Source organism: Aphis gossypii, unplaced genomic scaffold, assembly GCF_020184175.1.
Source record: "Aphis gossypii isolate Hap1 unplaced genomic scaffold, ASM2018417v2 Contig00369, whole genome shotgun sequence".
Taxonomy (NCBI): domain Eukaryota; kingdom Metazoa; phylum Arthropoda; class Insecta; order Hemiptera; family Aphididae; genus Aphis; species Aphis gossypii.
In genome coordinates, this window is record NW_026083082.1 from 58739 (window position 1) to 76670 (window position 17932).

General features: G+C 28.5%; 3 protein-coding genes and 1 pseudogene across 3 annotated transcripts; 1 reads left to right on the forward strand and 3 right to left on the reverse strand.

Annotated features, from left to right (window-relative positions):
- Positions 1-121: 121 nt before the first annotated feature.
- On the forward strand, positions 122-1831 carry LOC114127001 (putative nuclease HARBI1). The gene is made up of 4 exons (XM_050209031.1): positions 122-196; positions 849-1168; positions 1285-1435; positions 1520-1831. The coding sequence occupies exons 1-4, from the start codon at positions 122-124 to the stop codon at positions 1799-1801; spliced, it is 828 nt and encodes a 275-aa protein (XP_050064988.1). The 3' UTR covers positions 1802-1831.
- Positions 1832-2145: 314 nt separating this feature from the next.
- Positions 2146-4265, reverse strand: LOC126553919 (uncharacterized; annotated as a pseudogene).
- A 228-nt stretch (positions 4266-4493) lies between these two features.
- LOC126553917 (uncharacterized) lies at positions 4494-5684 on the reverse strand. Its single transcript, XM_050209032.1, has 3 exons — positions 5524-5684; positions 5181-5422; positions 4494-4507 (listed from the first exon to the last, which is right to left on the reverse strand). The coding sequence occupies exons 1-3, from the start codon at positions 5682-5684 to the stop codon at positions 4494-4496; spliced, it is 417 nt and encodes a 138-aa protein (XP_050064989.1).
- Positions 5685-12877: 7193 nt separating this feature from the next.
- On the reverse strand, positions 12878-15888 carry LOC126553918 (uncharacterized). Its single transcript, XM_050209033.1, has 3 exons — positions 15805-15888; positions 14921-15607; positions 12878-13081 (listed from the first exon to the last, which is right to left on the reverse strand). The coding sequence occupies exons 1-3, from the start codon at positions 15886-15888 to the stop codon at positions 12878-12880; spliced, it is 975 nt and encodes a 324-aa protein (XP_050064990.1).
- Between the last annotated feature and the right edge of the window lie 2044 nt (positions 15889-17932).

Sequence of the window (17932 nt, forward strand, 5' to 3'; positions counted from 1 at the left end):
ATATTCAATTTATATTATATATTTTTTAGTTTTTGCGATTGCGATTATTAAAGAATAAAAATTATTTTTAAGTTAAATACCTACGTGGCTACGCACAATTTTTTTCAATATTATAATAACGATGGCATATGATTCGTCTAGTTCAAATGATTCGTCTTCGTCTAGTGATGAAGATTTTATAATTGATGTATTGCAGGTATTACCAAGACCACGATATTTTCGTGACAGATCGAATCCTTTCAGTGAATATGATGATACGGATTTCAAACAAAGATTCAGGTACCTATATTAATTCACTAGTTTTTTGTTGTAATTTGTTAGGTACAAATATAAAGTAACCATTAGCCGAGTTTATACTCTACAATTTGTATGTAACTGATTAGTTAAATCAGACTATTCAAATCCCAAAATGGAAATCCAAACTATGTATTAGTTATTTGATTCCTTATAAATGAAACAGAAAATTTAGGTTATAGTTTAACCATATTTCAAGGCTCAAGTGAAAATGCACTATTTAAGTTTTTGGGTTTATACCATCTGCCTATATTTAGTTAGGTATTTTATTTATCAGAGACTAGAGTAGTATTTTGTATTTTTTAGGCTGTCTAAAATGATGTTCATGGAGTTGCTAAACATGATACAAGATGAAATCTTCATCATAATTCACACCGGAACATGTCTTTGTCACCAATGCTTCAGCTTCTGATTGCACTTAGATACTATGCAACTGGTGCTTTTCAAGTAATTTTTTTAGAATTTTACATAATCTTCACATAAATTTTTGTTAGACCTTTGAAATATGTTATATAAAATACAGAGTTATATAAATGTATTATGTTATATTTTAGGCAGTTCTAGGAGACCATATATGTGTACATAAGTCAACAGTTTGTCGTATTGTTAAAAAAGTGTCTAGATGTATTGCGACCCTCAAACCACAATACATTCAAATGCCTAGAACAGAACTAGAGAGAGAATCAGTGTATGAAGGTTTCAATCAATTGCGTCAATTTCCCAATGTTATTGGTGCAATTGATTGTACTCATATAAAAATACAGTCTCCCAATAGTAATATTGGAGAAAGGTTTAGAAACAGAAAAGGATATTTTTCCATAAATGTTCAAGCTGTTTGTAAAAGTAATTTACAATTTACAAATATTGTGGCTCGGTTAGTAACTATAACTAAATAATTATACATAGAAAAATACTCGTAATTTATTAATCATTATAAATTGTATACATTTTATTCAAATTTTAATAGTTGGCCTGGTTCGGTTCATGATTCTACCATATTGACAATTCACTATTGAGAGCACAATTTGAAAATCATGAATTTGGAGATGCTTTACTTCTAGGAGATGGAGGTTACGCATGTAGAAACTATTTGATGACCCCTCTTGCTAATCCAATTACCGAAGCAGAAAAACGTTATCAGGTTAGAAAAATCAAAACATGTCTCATAAATGACAACCATTATTAGTTGTTCTAGTTAAAGCAATACATTTTTAATATTTTTTAGAAAGCCCAAATCGGTACCAGAAATGTTATAGAACGAACATTTGGTGTGTGGAAAAGGCGGTTCCCAGTATTATCTGTTGGTATTCGGACACAAATACCAACTACTTTGCTCACAATCATCGCCACAGCAGTGTTACATAATATTTTGATTAAAGCTAATGATCCCTTACCTATAGATGATACTCTCCTAAATGAAAATTTGCTTCGACAAGTTCCAGTTTACCCTGTACAACAAACTGGAAATATAGTACGTCGAACATTAATTGAGACTGTATTTAATTAAATTTGTTTTACAATTATTATTTTTATAAAATTATTTTATGTACCTGTATGTGATTTTTAAGAATTAAATTAAATATTTAAAAAAACTGATAATAATATTATAATAAAAACATAGTTATTTTTTAAATATGAATATTAACAAATTCTAATAATAATATTATAACAAAAACATAATTCTTTTTTAAATATGAATATTAACAAATACTTACTAATAATAATATTATAAAAAAAAAAATCCTATTTTAGTATAAATAATAATAAATACAGTATTATATTCTAAAGTGTTATAAATATAATTCCTTTAGGTTTAAATAATAAAAAAAAAACCAACAAACTCATTCAAAACTAATTTTCCAATAGTTTTTGTTTTTGTAAATTTAAAATCTCTTCTTGCAGTTTCATTTGTTTTGTTTTTGAATCCAATTCTAATTTTTTTGTAGCAAGTTCAGTCTTTACTATTTGCAGTGTAGTTTCTGCCGTTTCTAATTCTATCATTGCTTTTTTAATTTTTATGTCTTGGATATCTGATGAAAATTTTTGTTGAGTACATACTTTGTTAATTTTTTTTTTGCCAATTCTTGTAGACCATCACAGATTTTTGTGATGAACTTCGTTTAACCACAGTATCTTTTTCCGTTTTTAAATTACTAGACAAATTTATTTCAGGTGACTGGTAACTGTTATTAAATGTTGATGTTTCAGATTCTATATTAAATATACCTTAAAAAATTATAAATAAGTTAATACATTTATACATTTATAAGACCTTCATATATGTAAATCCCAATAGTTACACATAATAAATAAAATTTATATACCCCAATCCACTTTTTTATGGGAATTATGAGTTAAATCATCTACTGTGTGATATCAAATTCTTCTACTCCATCTTCAAATTCAATAATTTCCACATCATCTTGTACATTTTGAACACATCTATCAGCGTTTATTGGATCTTAAATATAAAGAACTCATATAAATTACTAAAACATTTTGAAATTAATACAATAGATAATATGTATACATAATTTTGATTCTATGAATTATTAAAATCCTTTTATTTTAGATTTTTTGTAAATGAAAAATTTACTTTAATACAGTAATATAAATATACCATATCATATATTTACTATTTACTAATATTGGCTGATAGGTTAGGAATCAGAGTCTTACCCAATTGCCCTTCTTAATTTTTATTTGCATTATATAATTTATATATACGTAACTAGGACATACCAGCATAGCCATAATCATCATCAAATTCATTTACTAACGGAGTAATTCGGTCTTCAATTACTGCAATTACTTGCTCACTTAATTGGTTCATACTTTGTTTGTATTGTCCTCCGCCAGTTTTAAATCTTTTAACCTGTAATACAAATAATAACATAATTTGAATACACATTAAATCTTAGTCAGTCACTTCTACTACATAGAAACATAGAGTTTGCATAACAGTAATTTTGGTTGTCAGAAATATTAAATTTATAATTAATGTCACGTAATTGAAAATCATGCTAGAACACATTTCATTTAAAATATTTAAAATCAAAACTTTTACTGAGTGTCTATCACCAATTGTTATTTTAAGGGAGATAGGATAAATTAAGTAATAATGGGACTTACTTTATCATTTTTATTTTCACTTTTTGCAGTTTTACTTAAATATTCAAATAAATATTTGATTTTATCTACTGTTCTGACACCTGATGTTTGGTGCAAATTAAATGTTTCAAGAACATTTGACCATGCTTCATCCTTTTCAAATAAATGGCCACTAAGCTATGTTAATAATAATAATAAAAAAAAATTAGATATATGAACGTTGAGATTGGACCAAATCCAGAACCATGGATTGTTCCTCATCCGTAAATAGTTTAATGATTTTATACATTAACACCTATTTTAAATACAATGTTTTCTTATATTTTTAATTTCATTAAACAGTAAATTATAATATTATATTATAGTTTTATCATAACTTTGTATTAGTGTACCTGACGACAACAATAAAACAGGCTAATTCATACATAATTGCAACACATTCTTAGTATTTATCTATAAATTTTAACTTACTTTATCATCACTAACTGATTTTTTTGCTTGCCTTTTGGCCATGTCATATACGGTTTTTAGCTGTTTAACAGTTCTTATACCAGTTGTTTGCTGATCATTGTATTTGATAACAATATCATCCCATATTTTGCTTTTATGTTTAATGCTAAAAGCATCAGTCTAAAACAAATTTGAATAGGTGTAAAATAAATTAATACATCAATATTATAAGTACCTACACTAATATCATTGTTTTGTTTTGTTAACTAAATTTGTTATACATACCTTTATGTTTTCAATTATATGTTTGTGGGGATTAATAAGTTCAAAGAGATTTTTTTTTCTCTTTCATCAAAATTTTTAGTTCTTGAATTCTTTTTTAACAACATACTTTCATTAACCTTTGACATTTTAAAATTATCGATATTAATTTAATTAATTTGTATTTACATTTATGAATTATGATAAGAATTGTTTAGTTTAGTTTTATCAAAAAAATATGGTTTAATTTTTTTGGTAACCACGGTTATCAATAATTTAATATTTCTTTATGCAACCCGAAAAGAGTTTATACAATCATTAAAAACCTTACAGAGCCGGTAAATTACAGGGCCAATAACAAATTTACAGACTGTTCTTTATGCAACCCGCCCTAAGGATATTAAAAATCAAATTTTGACACAAATAGATAACTTTAATAATGATAACGATTACTTTGGAATAAAATTGACAGAGAAAATAACCTTTGATATCGGGATTGATCAAATAGATTTTAGAACAATCATATTTAGTAATGGTACAATACGTTTTAACGTAAAAAAACAGTATAGGACCTTTATTGGGATTTGAAAAAAAATTATGAACCACACATGCAATACATTGATGGCCATCGTTCACAGAAAGTGGTAAATTTAAACAGTATTAATTCAATAAAAGTAATGTGCAATATAGCTCAAGGTTCATTCAACATCCATATTCCAAGTCAATCAATTTATGAGTTTTCCCCTGAGAACATAGGGACGAAGCTGATTCAATCTCCAACTAACCTAATATATTATAAATAAAATAAAATAAATATCGATTTAATAACTATACAATTAGTTGATCAAGATCATAATCCGATAAACAATTTAGGTGAAAAATTAGTAATCGATCTACATATTAAACGTTACGGATCTTAAGATGGGATTAAAATTTAATATAAGCCCATCACATAAGATAAATCTTGCTAGTCATATGACTATTATGACTAAAGCGTTACCGGTAACATCGAATAAAGTAAAAAAATAACAACGAAAAATAAAACAATTTTAAAGGCTTTAGACTTTTTGAAATAAATGACGGGGAGTTTGATGTTGAATTAAATTCAGTAGTTTCTGGTTGTTTTTCATAAGCTACTTCTACCAACTCTGTTGTTTTTTGTACTTCAACATCTTTTAATGCATTAATTATATATTCATCATTATCCGCTTCGCAATTATTGCATGTTGAAGAACATTGCATAAGGCTATATGAACTATGACTAAAAGAGCAACGAAAAGTTCTTGCTGTTGGGTTTCTGTTAAACCTACATAAATATATTAAATATTATTAGTATTAAATAACTATAATCATCAACTATTATATTTTACTTTAATATGTAAATAATTCAATATTTTATACACTTACCCATTTTTTTGACGATTTATCAAAAACATATTTTCCAATGCATCTTGTGTAAGTCTATTTGTCATTAAAAAAAATCCTTTTCCCATTTCATTATTTTTCATAATATCGTTGTTCTTTTCACTTTCATAAAGTTGACATATCGCAGTTGTTGTCCAAATCATATCAGTCAAACACGGCGGAACGGTAGATTTATTTGTTTTATGACATATTTTAATGACATTTTTAAACATTTGTCTTGCTTTTTCTAAATTGTTGAACACTTGAGGATTGCGATCACTTATCGGTCTTTTGTTTGGATTTGGATCATACAGGAATTTACTATTACCAGAGTCAAACATGTTGTTCACTATATCAATAAAATTTGCAGTATTGATTGCGGTGGGTGATTTGAGCTCTCCTATGGTTATGCATGTCCTAATCGCTGCTGAAACTGAGTGACTGAATAGCTGAATTGCTAACTTGCACGTCATTTTTTGGAATGGATTTGGGGCCAAGTGGGTTGGTGTGATTTTACACATTCCACGTGCTGTATTTTTTGTCAATTTCATATGTTTTTCTTATATCTTTCATTGTTACGAGTTTAGTTTTTTCAATCATGTAATCACAATCTAATAAATTATTTCTTAAGCTTTTTATGAGGTGTGGTAAATCATATATTAAAAACAGCTTTTGACCACATATAGTTGTATGCGGATTATCTTCTGTCCCTTTTAAAATAGAGAACATACGACGATTTTAAGTTCCCTGGTCGCAAACTATACAAGTAGGAATTAATTTCAGATCAAGAACTTGTTGTACACAATTTTTAATTATAAGTACCAAATTATCACCTTTAATACCACTTCCAGTAAAAAAATAACGCAATAGAAATTTCCAATTTTTGTATAGCCCTCGTAACATCACAACTATAGCATGCGATCCAATTTTATTGGTTCGCCCCAACATTCCAATATCTTCAAATCCTTCAATCAAATCCAAAATCTTATTATATTCTATAAATTTCATTATTGATATCTCGTCTAAAAGAATCAGACATTTCTTTTCAACATACGACATTTCTGACGTTTTCAGTTTTATTTGTTCAAAGTATTTATCTGAAAACCCGGTTGAAAAACTAATAGGATTTAACCATCGGCGAATAGTGCTCTCTCCAGGTAAAACTAGATTATTTTTCCTCATATATCTATAAGTTGATGGAGATTTATAATAAAGTGATAACGTGAAGTTTTTTTCTGCAGTGGACCATGGTTTTCGTTTACTGTGAAGCAATTGCATTTTTACAAAAATTTCCGAATTTTTTGAATAAAATTTAGCGTTTTCAAAAAACTCTTTAGCTTTTCTTTTATTAATTTTATTTTTATTTTTAGGTTTCTTTAAAAAAATGATAATAGCACGTTGTCGTTTCAGTTGTTTTTTCATAATATTTAATTTAGTTTGCAATACATTTTTTTTATTTTTTATTTTTTTAGGATTATTCATTATAATAGTTGACGTATTTGATGCATTTTGTGGACTTGGCATAGTTATTAGTTCTGAAATCCAGGCTTTTGTACTTGGTATGATTAATAATGAAGGACTGTTACCGAACACAAATGTAAATTTTGGAGACATAGTAGGAGTTCGCATTTTGAAATAATTTTCGTATTTATCTGTAGGAGTTAATACTTTTAAAACGTTTGGCGATAATATAATATTATTTTGATCAACGGAACCTAAAAACAAATTATACTATTAATCATTATTTGTAAAATAGATAAAAAAACTATATTATTAACAATAATTACTAAATTCATACTAATAATATGATCAGTTATGAAATAATCCTATACATATTTTGTTAAGAGTCTTTCTATATTTTGTTCTTGTAATAACCAAAGTGTAATTTTTTTTTTAAGAATCATAAAAGAGTTGCTCTGATTAATTTCTAATGGTAGTATATTGTAAATTTTTGGACCAATATTTAAGTATGTGGTTTGTGTTAATTTTTTGAGCATACCTAGTTGGTACTTTGACATTAGATATTTGTCTAGTATTATGTCCGTGTTCAGTTTTAAAAGTAAGTAAAATTATTTTTAATTATATAAATTACTGACGCTTTATAAAATAATTTTTTTATTGGTAGTACATTCATGTCAAAGTATAAATATTTTGTGTGGTATCCTGAGTCTTTTTTTAGGATAATTTTTTGTATTTTATTTTGTATTTTTTTTTAATGGACCTATATTAATATCATAGGTAGGTACATACCTCCCCATATAGAAATACCATAACTAATTATGGATTCTATTAATGATTGATACACTACTCTAATTGTCATGAGTTCTAAGATATCTGTTAAAATTTTAAATGCATACATAAGTTTTCTTAATTTATTTGTTATATATTTTATTTGATCTTTCTATTTAAAATTATGACACATTTCTATACATAGGTATTTACAGTTTTTAACTATTTTAAAAAAGGTTTGGCATGTAAAAATATTTTGATTTAAACAGCCATTCTCATATATACATAGATTTGTTTTATTTGGTTAGTTCGAATTAACTACATACGAGTATATAGTGTGGTAATATGTAGTTTTTTTCTAAGTTTAGAAATAAATTATTTTCACATAGCCAATTTTGTATTTAATCATGTCGGATTGAATACTAGCAAATACTTCATCCCAAGATTGACCTTCAACAAAGAGTACTGTATTATCTGCGTAGCAAACTAGTTTTCCATGTGTATTCAAGTAATTTATTTGATAAATATGTATATTAAGCAGTGTAGGTGATAGGGTTGTCCCTTGAGGTACACCACATATTATAGAAATTTCTTCACTTAATTCATTGTTTTTTCAAACGTGTTTTTTTCTATCCCAACAAAAACACTACGTCAACTCCGTGTAAAAAAATGCTAAGTACAAAAAATAAGTAAATATAAATGCAATAAAACGTGTGATATTAGATGGAATCTAAGTAAATGGTCTAATGAATAAAATGTATGTATAAGTAATTAATTCAAATTTAATAAAAATTGGTTATTTATATAAATTTATAATATGAATTATTTAAACTCAAATTGATCCAATTTAATTTACTTGGCCGGAAACAATCTATTTATTGTAATGGTTGTAGTAACCAGTGATGGTTGCTGCACGCTTCTTTTACGACGAATGCACGTTCCGTCGTAGGTTGGAGAGATGAGGAATATAAGTTAAACAATAGATTAATAAGATAATTGATACGTTTATTAACTTGTTAAAACAATAAATGAAAAAGCTTTCGTTAGCGTAAGTACAAGTACTTAACTACCGGAGAGCAAGTGACAACACTGACTAAGTCTAACTGACTCTTAACTAACTCTAATTAAATCTATGATGAGGATTCATATTTATATGGAACATGCCGTGATGGAGAATAGGATGATCTACGTCTATGAAGTGGCGTGATGTGTTTAATCCAATCAGGAAACGGCATCAGTGGTCCGACTCGGTGGCGTGATATAGTTCTAGGCCACTGGACTTTAGAACTACGTTTTTATACTAAAAACGTCGGTTTACTACATGGTGCTTTCATTATTTATTACATAAATTTAGTACTTGGCTATTAATTTTTAGACTGAATCTTCTTTGTGCAAATACTGTGTAGTTTTTGCCAGAGAATGTGCAGGAAAAGGAAATCACGTTAAATTAGGGGCTCTGGTTTTAAACAGTTTTTCAAACTGGAAAAATGCGTTGGAAACTTTTCAATTACATTCAAATAATCTGTACCATAAAAGATCTGTAGAATCTGCTGAACGTTTTTTATCTGTACAACGGGGTTTACAACCAAATATTGTTCAACAAATTGATGTAGGTTTAAAAAAACAGATTGAAGAAAATAAAAAAAAAAAATTCGTCCAATAGTTAATACTATAATAATGATGGGTAGGCAAGAAATTCCATTTCGGGGTATGTCGGATTCTGGACGATAGACGGTAAGCGATAGCGAACCTATAATAAATTATGGTAATTTTCGTGCAATTTTACGAATGCGTGTTAAATCTGGAGATTCGGAATTAAAAAATCATATTGAAAGTGCTCCATGTAATGCACTTTATACTAGCCCGGATATACAATATGAATTTATTTCGATTTGTGGAAATTTAATTCTTGAAAAAATAGTTAATAGAATAAATAAATCAAAGTGTTTTTCAATTATGGCAGATGAAACAACCGACATAAGTAAAATTGAACAAATATCCTTATGTATCCGATATATAGATATGTCTGCAGATAACTGTAATGAATTTAAAATAAGAGAAGACTTCTTAACATTTGTCCCAGTAATCGATGTTACCGGAAATGGGATAGCATCAATATTTTAAATTCATTAAACAGCATGAAAATAAATTTAGAACTATTATGTGGTCAAGGTTATGATGGGGCGACGGCTATGAGTGGTCATTTAAATGGTGTATTAGCTAAAATTAGAGAACATTATTCTAAAGCTCTGTATGTCCACTATAGCGCTCACTCTTTAAATCTAGCACTAAGTCATTCTTGTAAAATTCAACAATTTCGAAATTCTATAGGAACAATCTATACTATTTGTAACTTTTTTAAATCATCTGCTCAGCGTACACAAATATTAAAACAAAATATTCTTAAGTATATATTAGGAACTAATAAAACTACGTTAATTTCAATGTGTGAAACGAGGTGGATTGAAAACCTTGATGCACTCCTAAGTTTCATTGAAATTTATTGTCCAGTTTTGTACACGTTAGAAGAGTTGGAAAACCACTATGATAGTGACACTTCGTCTAAATCCTCACAATTCCTTAATGCTATCATTAAAAGCGAGTTTGTTATTAGTTTAAACGTGGCAGGTGAATTATTTTATATGTATTGTATATAGTTACCTACCGAAATTTTTAAAAAAATGTCATGTTCATAATTTAAATAATATTTTTATAATTTCATATTAAATTAATTTGTAGTACTATAGTACGTTATATATATATTTATTTAACTTGTATACTAAAGTATAATGAATTATAATTATTAATGTAAAAATATAAGATAATGTACATTGTACGTAGTTACCTAACCGAAATTTAAAAACAAATGTCATATTCTTAATTTAAATAATATTTTTTATAATTTCATATTTTATTACATAATTTAAAATTTATACTCTAACCCCCCTCCCCCCCCTGAAATATTTTTCTGGCTACGGCCTTGTCTTATTATATCGTCAGGTTTTTCTTTGCTTTTAAAACTAATTTTTTGTTTATTCATAGTTTGAATGTCAGATTGTGTAACTGTGTTAATTCTAATTATTTTCAGTATATTTGCATATTCAGGATCACTATTTTGTCTCATGTTTTCGGTTAATTCATTGAAAGTACACAATTTTTCCCACAAATTTATAGCACCCAATGCATGTAGATACTTATCACTATTTTTTGCATTTAATGGTAGGAATGGGGATTGTTCATTTACTGGTGGTGGTTAAAGAAGATCTCCGAAAACTAAAATATTGATTTTTCCAAACCAACCATCATCACTGTTACCATTATCATAAATTTCACATAGTCTTAAATGTATATAAATCAATGTCACATTAGATACCATACTTATCTCGTCAATTATGAATAAAATTACATTTTTCATTTTCTCATGAATTAATTTAAGAGAATCATTTGATAAGGGTCTATATAATTGGGTGTGCCCATGTTCTACCGGTAACGATAATAAACGATGAATAGTCATACCGTGTATATTATATGCAGCTTTTCCTGTTGGAGCTGTTATAGCTACATTTCGATTTAATTGGTTTGTTACATAAGCCTTAATAGTTTTAATCAAATATGATTTCCCTGTACCCCCTACACCGGAAACAAAGTGTCGTATTGGTTGATTTTCACTTGCTATTTCACCCCTAATAAAATCAAATACTCGTTTTTGATCAACGTTTAAATTTTATACTAAATTGTCTAAATTTTCTTCATTATTTTCATTATTTTGTAGCTCTTCCATAGCTTCTTCTAATTCATTAATTTGAAACTCATGGTTTGTTTCGTTTGTAGTATGTGAAGTTTGGTTATTTTGCAATTCCCCAATAATCTTATTAATATCATCTTTAGATGTGATAAGATATTGCAGGTGATTATGATAATATATTGCTGATTCAACTGTATTTTTAAATAACATAAATGCCTCAAAATATGTGTTGCTTACACCGATTACTCATTCGCTTTCTTCTCTCCATGGTTTAAATAACATCAATAAAGAATGAAAATACTTTTCTGGTTCTAATTTCCAGTTATAAATAGGATGTTTAATTAAATGTGACAGTGATCGTTTTTTGATAAGCCCATAACTGGGATACTCATAACTCTCAAGTTCTGTCAAGCGTGGTTTTTTTTTTTACAATGTAGTATTTACTAGAAAAATCAAATTTTTCTATTTCAGTAGATCTATTAGGGTAATGAATATCAATCATCGAAGGATAGTACAAATCAGTTGACTTATCCAAATTTTCTATTACTGTTTTTGATTTTAGTCTTCTGTTCCTTATTATTTTTACATCCAGCCATTTTATCGTTGTATTTTTATCAGTTCCATACAAAGGTATACCTAGCAACGTGTCACTTGCTTCTAGAACTCCACATTCTCTGTTATTGAGTGAGCGCAAGGCTACATTCCATAATTTAGTATTTAAAGACTTAGTACTATTTATTACATCAAACGTTTGTGAAACATTTGATTTTTCAGAGTTAGTCTGATATTTTATTATGTAAGAACTTAGGCCACATGACTTTTCACCAATGAATTAGATGTCCATATTTCCTTCCCATGCTAATAGAATAGCAGGATTATAATCATTTATATTTTTTTCTTCTTCTGATCATAAAGTCTACTTTTCGATTTTAGATTTCTTCGTCCAGCAATAGATGTAGCAACATCACGGATTGTAAACTGATTTGTAACATACCTAGGAAATTCAAATCTACAACATTGAACTATACCTTTCGATGTATTTTTCTTGCGCATGCAATAACTGTTGTGCTTATGCGTTTGATATGAATCTACACGTTTTGAAAGTGTTGGAAATAAATTTTAATCAGGTTTTGCACACTCTAAACATTCTAAAGAAGTTAATTTTTCTGGAGATTTTTTGGTATTTATTTTATGATAAATACCAGCCTTTAACGCTTTAATATTAGAGTCATGTAACAAGAAAAAAAAGTATTGAACGTTAGTTCTAAAAATAAAATTCATTGACAACAATCGGGATTTGATAAATTCAGAAGGCATAAGTGGTACTAATCGGTCAGAATATTGACTATCATTTCCAAAAGGAAACAATACAGGAAAACACTTTCAATCTAATTGTAAATCTCGTTGATCAATTGACTGTGCATCTACTTTTAGCATTTGATAAAGATCAGTAGCTTTAGAATTCTTACGAGGTTCATTAAGTGTATGTATTGTGTATTGTTCGTAGTACTCATCGCTTGGTTCTGCTTGAGTTAGCATAGCTTGTATATCACTTATGTCCCTTTGCTTGCCAGTACTTTCATTTTCCTATTTCTGAGCATGTTTATGTAGGCCCTCAGCGTTAATACTAATATTGTTGTCGTTATCAGTGGTACTTAATATTTCATCTTCATCAGTAGTTAAATCTGATAATAAATATTTAGTTTTCATAGTCAATATATAATTTCAAAATTGTTATAGTGTGGAATAGATATATCATTTTAAAAATTGTTACAGTGTGGAATAGATTTATCTTTGTACAACATATTATTAGCCTTTAACCATAACAATGCATTATACACTTGTTAAATTTTAAGTAAACTTTGCCATATTTTTTTGTTTTTCGTTGGAATGCTACGAACAAGAATATATAATTCATGTTCAATTATAGCTTGGTTAGGAATTGGTAATTTTTTAACGTTTCCTCTAATGGCAGATGTAAATGGAATGCTCTTCCTATGACTTTTTGATTCATAGCATTTTTAGATTGTTTACGACCGGCCACAGAACTTATTTTAACAACAACTTGAAATGTTTTGGCTCGCTGTATAAGTATTCTTTCAAAATCGTTTAAGCATAAAAGTACCTGAGTTGTAACTGGAGAATATAATTAAAATTGTAAAATATAACTAAATACTTAATACATAAGTAGGTACTATACACTCACTGAGAATAGTGACACATATTATGACAACTTAAATACTACCTATAATATACTAAATTAAATTTTAAATATCGAAAATTGGTTCCTATAGTTAGTTCAAAATAAGACCAGACCTCGGCGACCAAGTTGTACGCATGGGCGTGGCTTATTTCTGCGGCTCGGCCTGACACGCCGCAGCCAATGAGAGCGCTGCATTATTCTAGTATCGACTGCAGACGAGTACAAATAATTTAAAATGCAATGTTTAGCTATGAAGCGTATTAATTTATACGACACTGTCAGGTCGCCGGTTGGACGTGAATTATCGATGTATATAAATAAATAATAATATAATAAATGCAACGTATATAAAATTAAGTATGTGATTAAAGTATTGTTTTTTTTTATAAATATTACATAGGTTAATTTAATTTAATTAATACTCAACAAAAAGCTGAGTATACGTCAGTTATGCATAAATTACAATTTTATAAAAAAAGTATAATACATTCAGTCACTTATACAAATAAAAATTACACAAATATCTATAGTTTAAAAATGATTGGCAAAAAAATATTTACAAATAATTATTATGTACAAGTCAATAATTACAAGTCATCGTCAGAATTGGAAGTATCGCCTGTTATGGTGAGGATACAGGGTTCTAAATTGTCTATAATTGCATTCATATTTTCGTCTACTTCTGTCATTTTATCCTCCTCTGTTTTGACATATTAAAGAAAATTTTGACAATTTTCGCTGGTGACCCGTTCAATTTCCATGTTCAGAAGGAGCTTAACGTCATCGATTTTGTATGTCGTATTGTGCTGTTTGACGTAGCCCTTAACCATTGCCCATGCCAATTCTACCGGGTTCAATTCGCAATGGTAGTGTGGTAATCTCAATACATTATGACTGGCGTCTTTGGCCATATTGTCGACAACATATGACATATATTGCCCCTTTATTTCTTTGACCTTCGCAAGTAATTGTAGTTTAAACATTTTTCGGTCAATGACAACGTTTTTTGAAATTAACTACGATATAATGTCTTATTTTTCTGTGTTGGATTGCTGGATGTCGGTATTTTTTCTGTCCTGACCGAGTGATACGAGGCATTGTCCATCACAATTACCGAGTTTGGATCAAGGCGTGGAAGAATTGACTTAAAACATTCGTGGAAGTTGTCACCATTCATTTCGTCATGGTAGTCTGCACTATTTTTTTTTTGATTCAAAAAATACCAGACCACCATCTACAAAACCTTTGTGCGAGCCAATGTGTACAATTATCAAACGTTTGCCCTTGCCAGTCGGGTTCGTAACACCTGTTGTCAGACCTTTGTTAAAAGCGTCATGTTTTGACCGAATTGTCTGGTCGACCCATACTTTGTCAACACGATCACCTGCATTTAGCCACGTTTCGTCTAGATAGTAGACGGTACGACCTTCTTCTCTATATTTACGTACATCGTACAAATAATTCTGACGCCAAACCAACAGATCTTCTCGCTCCGTCAACACGCTGCATCTTTTCCTCTTGGTGAAGACGAAGTCCAATTTCTTTATCAACGAATACAACGAAATGCGTTTGAAATCGGGAAGAGCAGGATCTTCATTCACCGCATGCAAAATTTTGTCGATGGTTGGTATTTCTTTTCTCAACCAAAAGGAATGAACTTTTTGACGAAGTGCATTACGATCTAAATCGTCAATGCTATCGAACAGACATTTTTTATTACGTGTCTTATTAGGAGACGTAACAGTTCCAGTTTTTTTGTATTCGGAAATAATTGAAACTATCGAATTGCGACCAATACCTGTGATATTTGAAATTTCAACCATAATTTCCTTGTACGGCTTACTCGGAGACTTCAATTTCAAGTCCTTATAAATGTTGATAATCATGGTCTTCTGACGGCTCCACATCAACTAAAAAACAAATTTATATTTAATTTGGTCAAACTTATTTTATTTTGGGGAGTATGTTATATATATTTCGTATTTTTAATTTCGAAAATCAAAATTCGTATAAACAAAATTTCGAAATACCGGTGAAATAAAAATCATAAAAATTAAACGTGTATTATTACAGTACCGATATTATTAATTTATAATATTTTACTCACTTTTCCTGGAATATTTCTTCTTTTAGGTGAAATATTTTCCTCTACGTTGTCCAATTTAGAAACCATATCCACACGATCACCCATAGTGAATTTGTAAAACGAAAAGTTTAAAAAAACGTACGAAAACAATCAAGAAAACAAAAAAACAAGGGGTAAAAATCACGGAGCGTATTTTCAAGCAGGCGTCGACACGGAGAGTGGAGAACAAATGCGTTGAATTCGTTAAATCTTACATGTTATATTGATATAATAGGCATATGTGCAGAGCAGCTGTCGTAAGTGTCCAGCTGCTACCTGGAATTTCAAAAATGCACGAGGTATCTACACACAATACCAAGCTATACTTTTTTTTTCTATAGAAAATTTTTCTTATATAAAGCGACGCATGACGCGAGTACGCACATGCACCTCGCACGGACCGCACAGGCAGCTGGAGCCATGGTCACGTGATTTATGGTGGGGGAGGTGCCTGACCGTCGCGAACGAAAACTAGTCGCCGCCGAGGTCCGGTCTTATTTTGAACTAACTATATAATCCATCTTAAGTATTTTTTACGTATGAAGAGTTGTTTTTAACCATGTTTACCTACTATTGTTCTATTGTACAATACGGCTGAAATCGAAGAGTTATATTTTACCTTTATTGTGAATTAATCACACTGTATGATACCCATTTATTTGAGTTATTATTTTTTAAATAAAATTAATTACATCAAATAGTTTATTTGAGTTATTTATCCTATATCTAAAGGTATAATTTAAATATAACTATTAATATTATAAATATTATTTATTTATTACTATAAGTATACGTATACAATTGTTAAAGTCGACTTACCTTTTAAATTTGTTAACTACCTATACGTTTTACAAAAAAATTCATAACCATCAGCATGAAATTATTATTTTTGAGAATATATTAAATTTATATTTTAATTTGCACTCCGATGTTTCTATTGTTGGACGTATATGAACAATAAAATATATTGTATAGGTACATACTATTTTTAAACTTCACTAATTTTATTATCAAACATCTATTTTTAAATTAATCATATACAATTAATAAAATAATATAATTTGTGATAACGTATTATATTTATATTTTTTTCATTATTTGTCTTTAAAATTATTTTAATCGACTTTCGATCACGTTATAATCATTTTTTGCTTTACTGTCGTAGAGTATGGTAAAGTAATGTAGTATAAAATTTGGTTTTAATCTGCCTATTAGTTATATACTGATAGTACACCTACTCAATGTCTTTTTTTATTTAAATTGCATTTGACAAAAAAGACGTTAAGTAATTAATAAGATTATTTGTGTATTTTTTTTACTTACTCTCTACCTAAATATACCTATCATTTTTCAATTAATTTCAGGTGTGTACTCAAAGGTACCAAATTAATGTTAAACTATAAAACTCAATTTTTGTTTATGATTCTGAACGGGAATAGTCGTTCAGCCTATATATTATTTCACTATATTTATATGTAGGTTTTCATATTTATCTAAATTTTAGTAATTAAATTTTTATTAGTAACACTTTTTTATAACAAATTGTTATCAAATTGAAAATTGAAAAATGAAAAATGATTTTGTAATTAAAAATGTATAAAATGTTCAACTTTTATAGCTAATGATTGAAAATTTAATAAAAGGGCTATTCAGAAACTCATACGAAAAAGATCCGTATACGAAAATCGTGGTTTTCACATGAGTTTTCACATGATCCCAAAAAACCGTATTCTAAACACTTTTTCGTATACGGATACAATTATGTCATGTGAAAAATATTCACACGGTTGATTCGGATGGGTTTCCGTATGTGAAAATTGGTTTCCGTATGCGGATTCATGTTATTTAACCGGTTTTAAGGTTTAGATTATGGTTTAAACTCCGGTTTAAACATTGAATGACGAGACTTAAAGTCATAATTTATGATTTATGTTTATTAAAATATCATGGTATCATGTAAATAATTTAATATATTTAAGTATAATATTCATTGCATCAAGAATTCTGAATTAAAAGATAATTAGTAACATGATGTACGTAGAAAAAAATTATAGATAATATTTTATAAGCTCTATAACCTAAGTAAAACGCGAATTTGTATGCGTTTGCG

What these genes read in the sequence shown, in the direction of transcription:
- LOC114127001 (XM_050209031.1), top strand. Translation starts at nt 122, where the DNA reads ATGGCATATGATTCGTCTAGTTCAAATGATTCGTCTTCGTCTAGTGAT. An exon ending in TTATAATTGATGTATTGCAG is followed by an intron (nt 197 to 848) that starts GTATTACCAAGA and finishes GTTATATTTTAG; the next exon opens with GCAGTTCTAGGAGACCATAT. An exon ending in AAGCAGAAAAACGTTATCAG is followed by an intron (nt 1,436 to 1,519) that starts GTTAGAAAAATC and finishes AATATTTTTTAG; the next exon opens with AAAGCCCAAATCGGTACCAG.
- LOC126553917 (XM_050209032.1), bottom strand. Translation starts at nt 5,684, where the DNA reads ATGATTTGGACAACAACTGCGATATGTCAACTTTATGAAAGTGAAAAG. An exon ending in ATAAATCGTCAAAAAAATGG is followed by an intron (nt 5,423 to 5,523) that starts GTAAGTGTATAA and finishes ATATTTATGTAG; the next exon opens with GTTTAACAGAAACCCAACAG.
- LOC126553918 (XM_050209033.1), bottom strand. Translation starts at nt 15,888, where the DNA reads ATGGGTGATCGTGTGGATATGGTTTCTAAATTGGACAACGTAGAGGAA. An exon ending in GAAGAAATATTCCAGGAAAA is followed by an intron (nt 15,608 to 15,804) that starts GTGAGTAAAATA and finishes TTTGTTTTTTAG; the next exon opens with TTGATGTGGAGCCGTCAGAA. An exon ending in GTTTTGTAGATGGTGGTCTG is followed by an intron (nt 13,082 to 14,920) that starts GTATTTTTTGAA and finishes GCTCAGAAATAG; the next exon opens with GAAAATGAAAGTACTGGCAA.